Source organism: Penicillium daleae (assembly GCF_028827525.1).
Source record: "Penicillium daleae strain IBT 16125 chromosome Unknown utg000002l_segment0_segment0, whole genome shotgun sequence".
In the NCBI taxonomy this organism is placed as follows: domain Eukaryota; kingdom Fungi; phylum Ascomycota; class Eurotiomycetes; order Eurotiales; family Aspergillaceae; genus Penicillium; species Penicillium daleae.
In genome coordinates this window covers 5374426-5388520 of record NW_026623150.1, presented here as the reverse complement: position 1 = coordinate 5388520, position 14095 = coordinate 5374426, and the positions used below count along the sequence as shown (strand labels likewise).

The 14095-nt window shown below is 48.1% G+C and overlaps 5 protein-coding genes across 5 annotated transcripts; 3 read left to right on the top strand and 2 right to left on the bottom strand.

Annotated features, from left to right (window-relative positions):
- Window positions 1-446: 446 nt before the first annotated feature.
- N7458_002825 (Fic family protein) lies at window positions 447-1541 on the bottom strand (the record flags this gene model as incomplete). The annotated part of the gene is made up of 1 exon (XM_056906208.1): window positions 447-1541. The coding sequence occupies one exon, from the start codon at window positions 1539-1541 to the stop codon at window positions 447-449; it is 1095 nt and encodes a 364-aa protein (XP_056770315.1).
- Window positions 1542-3341: 1800 nt separating this feature from the next.
- N7458_002824 (putative GABA permease) lies at window positions 3342-5494 on the top strand (the record flags this gene model as incomplete). The annotated part of the gene is made up of 7 exons (XM_056906207.1): window positions 3342-3441; window positions 3524-3601; window positions 3786-4052; window positions 4118-4650; window positions 4713-4799; window positions 4864-5248; window positions 5319-5494. 7 exons carry the CDS (start codon window positions 3342-3344, stop codon window positions 5492-5494), a joined length of 1626 nt encoding a protein of 541 aa, XP_056770314.1.
- A 236-nt stretch (window positions 5495-5730) lies between these two features.
- N7458_002823 (zinc-dependent alcohol dehydrogenase) lies at window positions 5731-6949 on the bottom strand (the record flags this gene model as incomplete). Its single annotated transcript, XM_056906206.1, has 3 exons — window positions 5731-5777; window positions 5880-6234; window positions 6293-6949. The coding sequence occupies 3 exons, from the start codon at window positions 6947-6949 to the stop codon at window positions 5731-5733; spliced, it is 1059 nt and encodes a 352-aa protein (XP_056770313.1).
- Window positions 6950-8733: 1784 nt separating this feature from the next.
- N7458_002822 (uncharacterized protein) lies at window positions 8734-9771 on the top strand (the record flags this gene model as incomplete). The annotated part of the gene is made up of 1 exon (XM_056906205.1): window positions 8734-9771. One exon carries the CDS (start codon window positions 8734-8736, stop codon window positions 9769-9771), a length of 1038 nt encoding a protein of 345 aa, XP_056770312.1.
- A 1982-nt stretch (window positions 9772-11753) lies between these two features.
- On the top strand, window positions 11754-13924 carry N7458_002821 (Tetratricopeptide-like helical; the record flags this gene model as incomplete). The annotated part of the gene is made up of 4 exons (XM_056906204.1): window positions 11754-12068; window positions 12121-12336; window positions 12395-12997; window positions 13076-13924. The coding sequence occupies 4 exons, from the start codon at window positions 11754-11756 to the stop codon at window positions 13922-13924; spliced, it is 1983 nt and encodes a 660-aa protein (XP_056770311.1).
- Between the last annotated feature and the right edge of the window lie 171 nt (window positions 13925-14095).

Genomic DNA, 14095 nt, shown 5'->3' with positions numbered 1-14095 from the left:
TGCCTACAATATGAATGTATATTTAGCCTGTCTGTTTGTGCTTGGGTTTGCATTGTCGTATTAAGAATTCTTGGTTTTTCTTCGAGTGTAGCTTCTCTTGTTGATGGCTGGACTGGATTTGTCCTGGCCCTGGTGGCTGTGGTTGATCGGTCCGTTACATTTCGTTTAGACTTGAGATTTGAATACTGGCCAAAGTACTCTAGGTCATGCAGGTGCGCTGTGATTCCTGCAGTCTCTTCGTCGAGATAAAGAAACCTTTTCAAAATACGGTCAGGACATCTTTTGATCTCTCTTTCAGAACGTCTTTCCAAGTGTTTCTGGACTGCTTCTCCAACTCTTCTTTTACAGACCTCCCTCTAGATAGACTTCTAACGTTCACTATGCGCAAAGAGGACTTTCCTATGTCAAGTGCCAACTGGATTTATTTTCTGGTATGCTCAGGCTCACTAAATAGCAGCCTTTAAAGCCTTGCCCATCTGATACGCAGAACACTTCAAAATGAAGCTCGCCAACTCTTTATAAGCCACCGGTTTCTCTTCCTCTTCACGACCATTATAAATATCCTCCATCTGCGACGCAGACGACGCAACTTCCTTATAGAGACGACAAGCACTCTCCGTCTTGCCGAGAGAGATATTGGGAATCCCGAGCTTCAGCAGGATAGAGTTCAAAATCAAACGAGACATACGGGCATTCCCATCTAAGAAGGGGTGAATGTTGACAAAGATATGCGAGTATTTGGCCGCAAGCATGCTAGGGTCTATAATCCCCGTCTTGACCACATCACCGATCTCTGAATCATATTGGTGAATCATATCCTTCATTTTACCGGGAATTTTCTCGGGACTGGCGAACGTGTGGAAACCCGCGCTCACGTCGTCTGTGCGATATACACCGCTATACTCTGACCAAGATGCACTTTCGGCGCCGACCTTATACGTGACTATACGATAGGTCTCGAGAATGATATTCTCTGTGGGATTCTCGCCGTCGATGCAGAGCTTATTAATTATATAAACTGCTGCTTTGGCATGTTGAACTATCTCACGATGACTGCGCAAGATATCTATATGACACGAAGGAAGATTGGCGTCTAGACGCTGCTTCTGGATACGCGTGTAGTATTTGTCGCTTTTTTGGAGGTCGTTTTCGAAGGTATCATCGCCCCGGAATACCTTCAAGCAGAGTGGACGTTTGTGTTTGAGATCTGCGCCTGCGTTTTCGATCTTGTTGGAACCGTAGATCATGTCAGAGAGGAGCTTCAGGATTCTATTTTCGAGAAAAGTGTCTTTAGTGGTGCCGTGAAAGTGTAGAATCGTCGCGAGTCGGTCTATATCATTGACAAGGTGGTGGAAAGTTAGGGCTAGATTGAATCCTACGTGCGCTATTTCGTAGCTGTATGCTTCACCTTGAGTGATGAAAAGGGTTGTCTTGAGACCGTTTATAGGAACAGTTATGATTCCAATGTCAAGATTGGGTGTGGTTTTGATGTGTCTCAGGATATTTCTACCTAGACTGATGGGATCAGAGACGTCGTTCATAGTCTCGTCGCCTTCGTGTGTAATCCCGAGGCAAGGGCTTTTCGGCTATTGTGACAGATGACATGCCATAGTGGCTGTCGTATTGAAAGGTAGATTCCTAGGCAGTAATTGCGTGATTTTCCACATTCTGGCAATAGTATTTGGCTTTGTCATGTGGCTGTTCTTCGAACAGGTTGACTAGAAAATTTGCGGGATATTTGAAATAGTAGACTGATCTTTGGTCAGATTTTCGGCATAAGAAGAAAGATAAGAAGGTCAGGAGGAAGAGGAGGAAGAGAAATGACTCTAAGCATACTACAAAAGTAGGCGGCTCCTGAGAGTGGTTTTCCGGAATAGGCTTGGTTTGTACACTTTAATACCAACTAATACTGATTAGGGTCAGCAAGTCGTCACAATGTGCTTCTTGAATTAAAGTTCAAGTAGGGGTTAGCTCTTCTGAATAAAATTTGATCAAGGGCTCAATCATCCTTGGAGCATTGGATGGCTGGCTGATGTTCGAATCTGCAATGATCGTGACAATCTATCGCCATGACATGACTTTGCCGTCATCGCAACCATAACCCCAAATAGATAGTCCTAGGTTAGAATAGAACTCGTCTTCATCTGGAATAACAATAATAACAGTCCGATAGGGTGTTGTTTTCTTGTGGATGAACATGTCTGCCTAGTCTTGGTCCCCTCTCTAAGCGTCGGATGCTTATGGGCTGGCGTTGCTCCTATAGTAGATGCTTAAATCATATTGACGATGACTATTACGAGAGAAAAGGAGCGATACCACAGCCTATACGAGTATCTTATGCAAAATTGTACATACACATAGTACTATCTCACCGGCGTTAACGCAATCACTGCGCTCTAATTGCGTCAACTGCTGGACTAGCCCTGGAAAGTTAAAGTACAGCGCACTGTAGCCCGCACCCACTTGACAACCCCACTTGAATGAAGTTAAAAGCTCCGAGTTTCCTGGGGTAAGCTCCACCTATCCAAAGCGAACAGATAAGCAAAGCCTCGCCAGAATTAACAGGATACGCATTTCCAAGAAATTTCCTATTTAGGTTAGAAAAGAGAGAAAAAACAATAAACAAACACGAGCCAATAATTCTAATCGTGAGATAAAACTTACTTCAAAGCACGACCAAGCAGCTTATCTACCAACCGGAACACGCGCCACGGACTGTTATCTCAAACACGACAGAACCGTCCAGGCGGGTATCGCATGAATCTGGCCATGACACCAACGACGCCAAACTCAATCCAGGCATGATTACCCTCATATTGCGACGTTTCCTCCAGCCACTCAAACCCTACTCGCCCGCTCTCTCCCTCGCGTCCCCGCTTCGCTTGTGTATCTGTACTCCGTACGGACTATCCTATTCACCTGCTCCAACCATCGTACAGCCTAGGTAATAGGGTTATCGGCTACACCGGAGGGAGGGGGTGTTGATGATGAGCGCGGGCTGAGCAGACGCAGGTTTTTGCGCGAGGGTCTATGCTTTTCTGGAAAGATAGTCTTGAGATATTCTCGTGTTTGATTCTTTTTTAAAGGACGTGGGATCGCCCATCGTGGAATGTGATCGTTTTACTTTTCGGCTGGCGGCCTTGTATGCAGCTTTGAATTATAGTAGCCTTTTGCTATTATTTTCTTTTTCTGGCTCACCCCTTGCGTGTAACACGACCTCGAAGGTTACCATTTTGTTTTCAATCCCTTTGACGTTGTCTGAGTGCCATTCTATCTATCTCATCTGGATCTTGTCATCTTGATCAAATCATCTCGCTGTATATAACTTGATCTTAATCGCGATGGCGGACGAGGTGAAACCATCGCTCTCGCGCGATGCGAAATCGGCACATGCAATTGACCATGACACCCCCGCAGAGGTCGGGGATACGGAGCTGCTGGGTAAGTGACGTCCTGTCATGTTCTAACCCATAGTATGAGAAGGGTACAGGGTTTCCAAACCAGATAGACTGACTATGGATAGCGACCCTGGGCTACAAGCAGGAACTGCGGCGGCACTATTCCACCGTCCAGATCTTCGCGGTTGCTTTTAGTATCATGGGTCTTTTGCCGTCGATTGCATCAACCTTGTCATTTTCGATGCCAGCTGGACCAGTGGGCATGGTTTGGGTAATTCTATCCCTGGATTGAACCATTGATTGGGACGGAAAAGCTAACATGTCTTTAGGGTATGGAACGATTCCATCCAGACATTACATACTAGTATCATTGACAATAACTCCTAGGATGGCTGTGTGCCAGTTTCTTCATCTTTATTGTCAGTCTGGCTATGGTAAGCTCAAGCACACCCAATGTAACCTACATCCACTACAAGAACTACCGACTGATCACTATCTACCGACAGGCTGATATGGCATCCGCCATGCCCACTGCTGGCGGTCTATACTTCTGGACCCACTACTTCGCCGCCGAAAAGTGGAAGAACCCACTGAGCTTCGTTGTCGGATACAGCAATACCATCGGTCTCATTGGAGGTATCTGCTCAATTGACTGTACGTTGTAGATCACTCGCTATCATTCCATTTCCCAAAAACTCCATTGACCATTTCCCATCCAGACGGCTTCGCCAACATGCTCCTCTCAATGGTCTCCATCGCCCGCGACGGCAACTGGACCGCAACACGACCCATCATCTACGGCACCTACGTCGCAACCGTCGTCTCCCACGGCCTCATCGCCACATTTGGCGGACGAATTATGCCGCGAATCCAATCCCTCTGCATCTTCCTCAACATCGGCCTCGTCGTAGCAACAGCCATCGCCTTGCCAGTGGGCAAAGCCAAAAATGCTCCCCCAGTTAACTCGGGTTCCTACGTCTTCGGTGATGTCGAGAACTTTACGACTTGGCCGACCGGCTGGGCGTTTATCATGGCGTGGTTGTCGCCTATTTGGACGATTGGTGCGTTTGATTCGTGCGTGCATATGAGTGAGGAGGCTACTCATGCGGCGCGGGCGGTTCCCTTGGGGATTATTACTTCGACGGGGATGTGTGGGATTTTGGGGTTCTTGTCTATGGCTGTTATTGCGGCTGGGATGAGCCAGGATATTGAGGGGATTTTGAATTCGGATTTTGGGCAGCCGATGGCTCAGGTATGTTGACCCGACGTGGATGGTTTTGTCTTTGATTAGGTGGAGGCTAATATCCAGGACAGATTTACTATGATGCGCTGGGTAAGAACGGTGCCCTCGGCTTTATGGCGGTAGTCATGACCGTTCAATACTTTATGGGATTGAGTATCGTGAGTGTATATCTTACCCAATGATCAATTTCCCCCTCTAACAGATCCTTCCAGGTCCTCGCAGCATCCCGCCAAAGCTGGGCCTTCTCCCGCGACGGCGCCCTCCCCCTTCTCCTCCTTCTTCCGCAAAGTCAGTCAAAGCAGCCTAACCCGCTACCAACCCGTCCGCATGGTGTGCGGTGTAATCGGCGCCTCTGCAATTATCGGCCTCCTCTCACTGATTGACAACGCCGCCGCAAATGCACTGTTCTCTCTCGCCGTGGCCGGAAACGACCTCGCATGGCTAACGCCTATCCTGGCCCGTCTACTCTGGGGCCAGGACAAATTTGTGCCGGGAGAGTTTTATACGGGCAAGTATCTGAGTAAGCCGATTGCGTGGACGGCTGTTATTTATATGTTTTTTGCGATTGTGTTGTGCATGATTCCTAATGGGGGGCCGAGTCCGTCTGGTAAGTGACTTTTTTTCTGATTGAGTAGTGGAGGAAGATGGGTATTTGCTGACATTGAGGATTATTACAGCTGGGAATATGAACTATACTGTTGTTATCAATGGTGCTCTATGGTTGGGAGCTGTGTTCTATTACTATGTTCATGCGAGGAAAACGTTCAAGGGCCCGCAGACTACTGTTTCGCCGGAGGATGAAGGGAAGCAGTTGGAGGCGGAAGCTGTTGCAGCAGACTCGGAGAAGAGTTAGTGCAGTAGTTACTAAGGCTTTTGGGTATATGCACAGAGTATTTTAGTGTTTTAGATATGTTTGGAATGGAATTTTTGATTCAAGTTTCGTTTCTCATTAGATATCGATATCGCTAGGCTGAAGCGAAGTGTCTTTGCGTAACACCAGCTCTTGCTCGCAGGTTGATGAATAAATGTGCTCTTCACTAAAACATGCTCATTGATATGTTGTTAGGGCACCATCATCGGTTGTTCCATCTACTCTGGCACCTGAAGAACGTAACGGCCAGCAATCTTCCCTTGATCTGTGACAAACGTATTAGTAACTTGGAAGGCAAAAATCTCAGTTGGCAAAAATCTCAGTTGGCAAAAATCTCAGTTGGCAAAAATCTCAGTTGGTAACTTACCCATCAGCTCGAACACCTTGGGGAGATCCTCAAGAGGAACAGTCTTGAATGGTGCCTTGATCAAGCCACGAGCATAGAAATCGACCGCCTCGGCAGCATCCTGGCGGTTACCAACGTAGCTGCCCTTGATGGAAATCATCTTGACAACAGTCTCGAAGACGGGTGCCTTCAGGAATGCGTTGGCAGGCATACCGATAGCGACGATTGTACCCCGGGGACGAGCGTATTCAACGGCCTGCTGAAAGGGCTTCTCGGAGACGGCAAGCAGGAGCACAGCGTGTGCACCCAGGCCATCAGGTGTGGCAGCCTTGACATCGGAGATGAAGTCCTTGGACTTGGTGAAGTCGATGTAGGCCTAATAATGTCAGTTCGATCTACGAAAAAAAATAAAAATAAAATGGGGTGTGAATTACCTCCGAGCCAAGCTTCTTGCACAAATCACGTTTCTCATCGCCACCATCGATAGCAACAACGCGCAATCCCATCGCCTTCGCATATTGCAGGGCCATAACACCAAGACCACCACCAGCACCAACAATCGCAACAGTCTGACCAGGACGAGCATTGGACTCCTTCAGTCCCTTGTACACCGTAAGTCCAGCGCAGAGAATCGGCGCGATCCCATCCAGAGCTATATCCTTCGGCAGGATCGTAACGTGGGCAGCTTTACCAATCGCGTACTGCTGGAATGTGCCGTCGACGGTGTAACCCGAGAGCTGGGGTGTAGCGCAAAGCGGTTCATCCGCGGTCTTGCAGTACTCGCAGGCCAGGCATGATCCGTTCAACCACTTGATACCGGCATGGTCACCGATCTCGACGCCCTCGGCCAGTTCACCCTTGGCAACGATGATACCGGCACCTTCGTGGCCGCCGACCAGAGGCATCTTGACGGGAAGAGGCCAGTCGCCTTTCATAGCGTGGAGATCGGTATGGCAGACGCCGGAGTACTTGATCTTCACCAGAACTTCATCGGGGCCAGGCTTGGGGACGGGGATTTGCTTGTAGATGGGTGGACCGCCTTTCTTTTCGACGACTTGCGCCCATTGCTTCTCAGGAATTTGAGGAGCCATGGTGGTGGGTGAGGATGAGGTGTGTTGTGTTGTGGTATGGAGATGGGGAGGGTGGAGAGTGGGGAAAAATGTGGAGGAAGAGCAGATAAAATGAACCGGAGGGACAATCGAGAAGGAATCTCTCAATTATGAAGGGGAAAATGTACAAAGACCGCGTTGGAGGTGGTGCCACATGCGGCGATGTCGATGATGGCAACAAGCAAGCAACCCGGCTTGGCGGGATTCGCCTCGGAGAGTGTCTGCTCGGAGTGAGATGATGGCTCGTTGACGGCCAGCTAGCCACTGCTTGGTCCATTCATATCCACCGATCTCTCCGGTTTATCCAATGGTTCCTGATCTATGGGTGGTGGCCGGTAGAAGATCACATCTCACGATCGAAGCTGCCTTCCGCTTCCGTGACACAACAAGACCCTACTCGTCATACGGTCATATACCTATGCCCAATGTAGAAGAAGCGACCGGGTCATAACTCGAGTCAGATTTATGTCATGATCCGTCGCTTGAGAAAGCATTCGACTCGAATATCTCTATCATCTCACATCCCGGTCGCATTGGGAGCGATTTCGGCCGAAACTAAAGACATCGCCATGCGCCGACCGTAAGGAGTTTTCTCCGAGAAAGGCAAGACATTGATTTTGAAATCATGGTCAGATCATCATACGTCAGGGACTGACTCGTCATGTCGACGAAGCTACAGGGCACTATAGCGCTGGAACACCTGGAATTGGGGGGAGCATTGGGGATTGGCATCGAGTGGTGATGGGAGTGGAGGACGTCACCATCGGCCAGCTTATCCGCAGATGGAGCTCCCCGGAAATCAGGCCATATAATTGATTAACCTAAGGAGAGTAACGGATATGAAAGTGTATCTTAGCCAACTATTACAGTGCCGGCCGTTATTGCCTTCCATGTCGCGAAACAGAAACATTGTTTCAACACCTAGTCACATGATTAGCTAATCCCGAAATGGATAGATCCGTATTTATTGCTTGGTTTTCCGTTTTAATAGTAATAACACAAAACGAGTAAACATGAGTAAGCTGTATATCCATGTCTTGTTACAGACAGAAAATCGCTGTCTCCACAGTTGGTTGCTCTGGCTCCTCCCATGTTCCTCAAAACCTCATCCGCTGCAAAAACGCGAAATACATCGATTCTTGGCAGCGAGAAGATCATTGTCCAAATAATACAGTACATTCCGTAACTGCTTTTATCACGCCTCTCTTTAATGGTTTCTTGAACTGTAACATAAAGATCCTCTACTCTACACTGGGTTGACTTTGGAATAGCAACATGCATGGCTTAAGGCTATAAAACCCATGGTTACAGAGTATCAGATGAAAAACTAAGCTAGAAAAAGAGCCGGAGTAGACGTCAAGGGATTGGCAAGCTGTCACTTGACTCACTTCCTGCCGCTGAACTCCGGCGAGTATTTAATTGACAGTCAAGGTGCTTAGAACTAGAAAGCATGAAGTGCGGTTTACGGACAAGAAATATTACCTAGAGGTCTAGAACCCCCCGTTGTGGGGATTTGGGCAAAATAGACTCTATATGCACCACGCCATATTGTCGACAGATCGAATATCCGCAAGCGGAAAAGGGCATTCAATGTCAAGCAACTCTTTGTTGGGTTGATCAACTGACTTCACTTAGGGTGTGCCTAAGTGCAAAGTCTTGACGTCCGACCAGATTAAAACTCGAACCTCTTGAATTAAAGGGTGTCACTGCATGTGTTGACATGAACTCGCTATTTTACCTCTCTTCAACTTCATCCAAGCATAGCAATGCTCAACGTCGCCGCCATAGTTGTCTCTATAATCTCCTTAGTCACGTCAATAGGTGTGGCTGGACTGGGTGCGTGGTTCACGTATAGAACTGATGAACGCAAAGCCATCCGTGAGGCTGAAAGCCTCCTTCGCAAATACCGTGAACCGCTTCTGCTAGCTGCCCAAGATCTCCAGTCCCGGCTGTTCAATATGCTTGACAGAACGCACCCGGACAGAAACGTCCTCTCTTTCGCTAGACTGTCAGAAGTGTACCAAGATGCAATGTTTGTCTATACTGCCTTCTTGGTCGGCCAGTATCTTGCGTGGACGAATATACTACGGCGACAAGCACAGTTCACTGCATTCACCACCGAGGAGAAGCAGCCCAGCCGCACCAAGAAGTTCATCGGGGTACTGGACAGTATTACAGACGTCCTGAACACGGGCTGGCACCCGGAAGCGGAAAACGCGCAGTTCTGGGAGCGCTGGGCGCACCCGGAGCCTGACGTCCCCCTCTTCATACTATTCAAAGGCCACCAGAGAGCCATAGGCGAGATCATGACTGTCAGGGAAGACGGTAAGGATGGCGAGTTACTCTGCATGGGCTACTCCGAGTTCTCCAAAAAATGGAAGAAGGCCGAGGACATTACCAGCAGATACGGATCCGCAATTTCAAGAAATGCGCGGGATCATCCGGAAGATGCAGAAATACTTACATGGTTCCTTCCTGTTACCCATGGCATTCTTGCGCTTGTTGGCGCGCATCGTAACCGCAGGCCAGAAGGGGTCGCTGAAAATACCCTCCGAGTGCTGCAACACCTCCTTGTCGACTTGGTTCAGATATTAGACCCAAAAGGGTTACGACCAGGTTCACAGAGAGAGAGAAAGAAGGCAGGGTTTCCTACGCGCGCATTGGGTTGTTGGTGCGAGAGCTGTCGTCTTCCACAGCAGGAAATATGGAGCTTCTCTTCTTGGCTGGGGAATATCAAGGGAAAAAAATGCAAGGATCAAAAGTCACAAGGGGAAGACCGGAATGGAGCCCGGGTTATTGTGTAGCGGGAGATGGCTGGCCAAATTCGTACTTATTCACAATGCATAGTTCCAACATTCGGACAGTACTAAAACAATCAAGCAATTGGACAGTAACTTCCAGCGAAACTCGTCACTTTTGCTGACGAAGGAACTCTTAGCTGCCCGAAATGAAAGCCCAAGGTATGCAGAGTATGCAGGATCGAATCAACCACCAGTACCACTATTACCCTGACCACTATTGCCACCTGATTGATATGGTCCGGTACAAGCAACCAAAGGCAGGAACTACAGTCGTTAGTGCGTTGATAATGTAAGTTCAGGTTGAAAGTAACTCACACACCAGGAAATAGTCAGCTATACACTCCACTCACACTTGCCGCCGCACACAGAGCTCGTGTGGAGCCACATTGCCAATTCTTGTCCTATGGGTCGACCATTTGGGGTTGATAAGCATCGATCATCATGGGAATCTTTAGGTGAGGGGCAAAATCTGTAAGGGGTTAGACCGGATCTCCGATGCCCAATAAGACCAGTCGCTGCCACATGGTGATAAGTGGTATAATCAAATCTCACTATCCAGCCTTGCCTATCAACTTGACCCGAAATGGGACACCCAGGGACGCGCCAGGCCTCCTGCAGTGAAGCAACCGAGAGACGGAGGAGAGAACTTGCCAAATACTAGTTTGCTCAGTTTGCACGGAACCTTCTAGACTTCTAGTCAATCCAGGCCTCTGATTCTAGACCCTTGTATCTTTCATATAGGTATTGTACAGGAGCAAGTATTATTACCTCGTAAATACAAAATCGATAATTACAACCAGATCTTTTTTGGTCTAGCGCTTTGTGATTAGGGTATGAAAGAGTACAGTATATGTTTCCAAACATGGAAGGCAATAACAGTCGCTACTGTAGACTGACTCAAAGTTTGAATAGCAACTTTAAGACTTGTCTCAGGGACCGTGCACCTTGGGGGAATCATGTCTGCACAATATGTACTTGAATCCATACACCGTCATTTTCGTCCTTTTGCACGTTTCCACTAATCAACCACCGAAAGCCATTAATCAGTTGATGGGACTTGATGATGAATCTGTTTCAAATAAACATGTTCTTAAGAAGAATGATTCTTTCGGCTCCAGTACTGGTGGATATAAGACCAATCCCTGCCCCTCGATACTTGCATACGCTGTCATCCGAACCCACGCTCTTTTCTAACCAGAAGAAAATTAACAAAAGAACCTACTCAAGAGGCTTGACTTATACTTCCATCTTGTGTGTTACTATCATGGTATAGTGATACTTCTCTATCAGCATGGCACCGCTCTTCATCTAGAAAGCTGACCTGCCCCTGTGTTGTATGTTTCGATGCTCTGGGCACAATGACAAACCTGTCTTTATCATATGATCGCTTGACGAGCTTATTCTTCACAGAACAGGCCCCGATTTAAGAAATAAATGTCCTGTAATATGATCAGCGTAGCACGAAGAAGCTGTACAACAGTAGAAGCCTCAGGCTTCAAGGCCTCAACAAGCTTTGTCAGGATTGGCGGTCATAACGTGGTACGGAATGTCCCGGCCCAAAGCATAAAGTTATGACTATAAGCTTCCTCATAGCCTCATAGTTAACTATCTTCAACACCTAAGAGCTTCCAAACCTATGCCCCGTCTCCATCACACGGCATACATCACGCATACCTGCTCTTAATTGCAGCTCAGTCTGTGTCCTGGACTTGTTGGGTTGTATATAAGACCTGGGCAGGAATTTTGGTGCCTGATTCCGAGCCTCCTCAATGAGGTTGCGGCAGCCGGTTTCAAACCTCCACCCTGGGGACCAAAGTTGGGTAAAAAGTTATTGGCGCCGCTGTCCATGAACGTAAGATGGTAGGATTCTGTGGACAGCACATGATGGCGGCTCTGATCGTATCAGGTGACATGCTGAGGGGGCTTGTTTTCAGCCGCGGGACACTCGCCAGACCAACGTGTGAATTGTTCACCACACGGGTGAAATGGCGCGAGTCTCAGACTTGATTCTTGATTCAAAGCTCGGCGCTAATTTCCTCCCAGACTGTACAGTTCACACCTTTCAAGAATCCGACCCGAATTCCCGGCAACGTCTCGTAACCCGAACGGAGCACTGGCGCCGACAAAGGAAGATCGGTGGTGGGGGGTTCGGTACCGTCTGGCTAGAGACATGTACTCGGGGGTCGCGGACGGGTCCTGCTGCTGTGCGTGCAGTCAAGCAGATTGATCTGGACTCGCGGCTCGGCAAGATTGATTATAATCGTGAGCTGGAGGCTATTGCCAAGTTCTCGCATGCTCGTGTTGGTGTCCATTGAGAACTTCTCTTACAATGAGATATACTAATTTGCGCAGTACAAACGATGCTTTGTCAAGTCCTTTGGTTGGTACGAGGGACCTAGCCAGCTCTTCATAGCAATGGAATATCTCGAAATCGGCGATCTGTTTACCTATCTTCATCAAACCCCTCCCCTTCCAGAGACCGAGGCGAAGGATATTGCATACCAGATTCTAGATGGTCTCGGTATGATGCATCAAAACAGTTTTGCGCATCGAGATCTAAAACCGCAAGTAAGTTTACTCTTTCTACATAGAGATAACAAGTACATATCACTAAGGATATTTCTAGAACATCCTCATCAAATCACATTCTCCACACGAGAGGTGGATCAAGCTCGCAGACTTCGGTATCACCAAACGCATCGAGGAAGGCCGCGGACAATCAACAACGATAAAGGGTACCCCGAGATACTTTGCCCCTGAGGTCTGGGGATTCGTCAAGCGAGATACTGCATATGCCACAGATATCTGGGCTCTAGGAGAGATCATTTTTGAAATCCTTACAAAGAGACCTACATTTGCCAATCTCGGATCGCTCGCGGGCTATAAACGTCCGGAGCAGTTTCCAATCAATCTACTTACCGATGCCAATGTGAGCCGCGAAGGCATTGACTTTGTGATTTCGCTTATGCATCCTGATCCTAAGGATCGGATAACGGCGGTATCAGCTTTGTCGGACATATGGATAAATTCGCTGGTAGCCGGTTCATCCTCTGCGTTTACGGAACGACAGAAAAACAAGCCCCAATTTTCTCAATCCCCTTCCGTTGCAGAGTCGACTGAGGACTTTGCGTCATGGAACACACGGTATTCTTCGGATGAGGAGAGGACTGCTGTTATCACTCCCCCTTCTTCGATACCACAAGATGCGATAGAAGCCACCCAAAAACCGGTAACTGTGGCAGAGAAAAAGTGAACGAGGTCCTCTTCGGAGACTAGTGTACCAGGGGCGACTCAAGGCCAAGCTCAGACCGCGAATCCCAGCCCTGCAAAACTCAAGGAGCAATTTGAAATGGCTCGCACCCTTTGTGAGAACGATCAGTTCCAAGAAGCAGAGACCATGTTTCGCCAAATTCATGCAATGCAAGAGAAAGTGCTTGGACAATATCATCTAAACACACTCGGATCTTTGTACTGGATTGGTCAGTGTCTTTATCGTCAGCAGCGGTACGACGACGGAGAGGCCGTAGCTCGGCAAGTTTTGCAAAAGACGGAGAAAGCGCGAGGCCCAAAGAGTCTCCCGATGGTAGAGGCTCTGAGCTTGCTTGGTAGATGTCTCTATTTTCAGCGTCGGTACAACGAAACAGAGTCTCTCTATCGACGAGCTCATTCGGAGATCGAGAAAGAGTTTGGTCCCGATCACGAAGAGACACCGATTCTTCTGGCGTGGATTGGTAAAGCACTCTATCACCAGTATCTGTTCAGCGAGGCAGAGACTCTATTTCGCCAAGCTGTTCAGAGGGGAAAGAAAATACTAGATTCTGGGGATCCCCTAAACTTGGACACGCCATTCTTTCTTGGCCAATCTGTTTATCGTCAGCGTCGCTATAAAGAGGCCGAGACTATCTTTGGCCAAATTATGCTGAGGCTGCAGGATGTGCTTGGCCCCGATCACGAAGAGACTTTGGACAATATGCAGTGGCTTGGTAAGTCACTCTATCATCAGCGTCGGTATGGCGAGGCAGATATAATCTTTCAGGAAACTCTCGAGCGACAAGAGAGGGTTCTGGGCAAGGATCATGAGAAGACCTGTCAAACAAGGAATCTTGCAGAGAAAGCCCATCGAAAGGTAATGGGTCTTGCTGAGGGTCGTCCTTAGTCGGAGGGAGAGACGCCAAACAGATCCAGTCCTTGATCAGTCAATTTATGCCTGGTCATTGTTTCTCAAAATGAACGAGGGTGACTATCGGTCCCAGGCAACGGCTACTATGGGATGAATAGTACTGTCGTTTCATGGCTTCTTCCTTAGTACTTGGTGTAATCCAAGGTA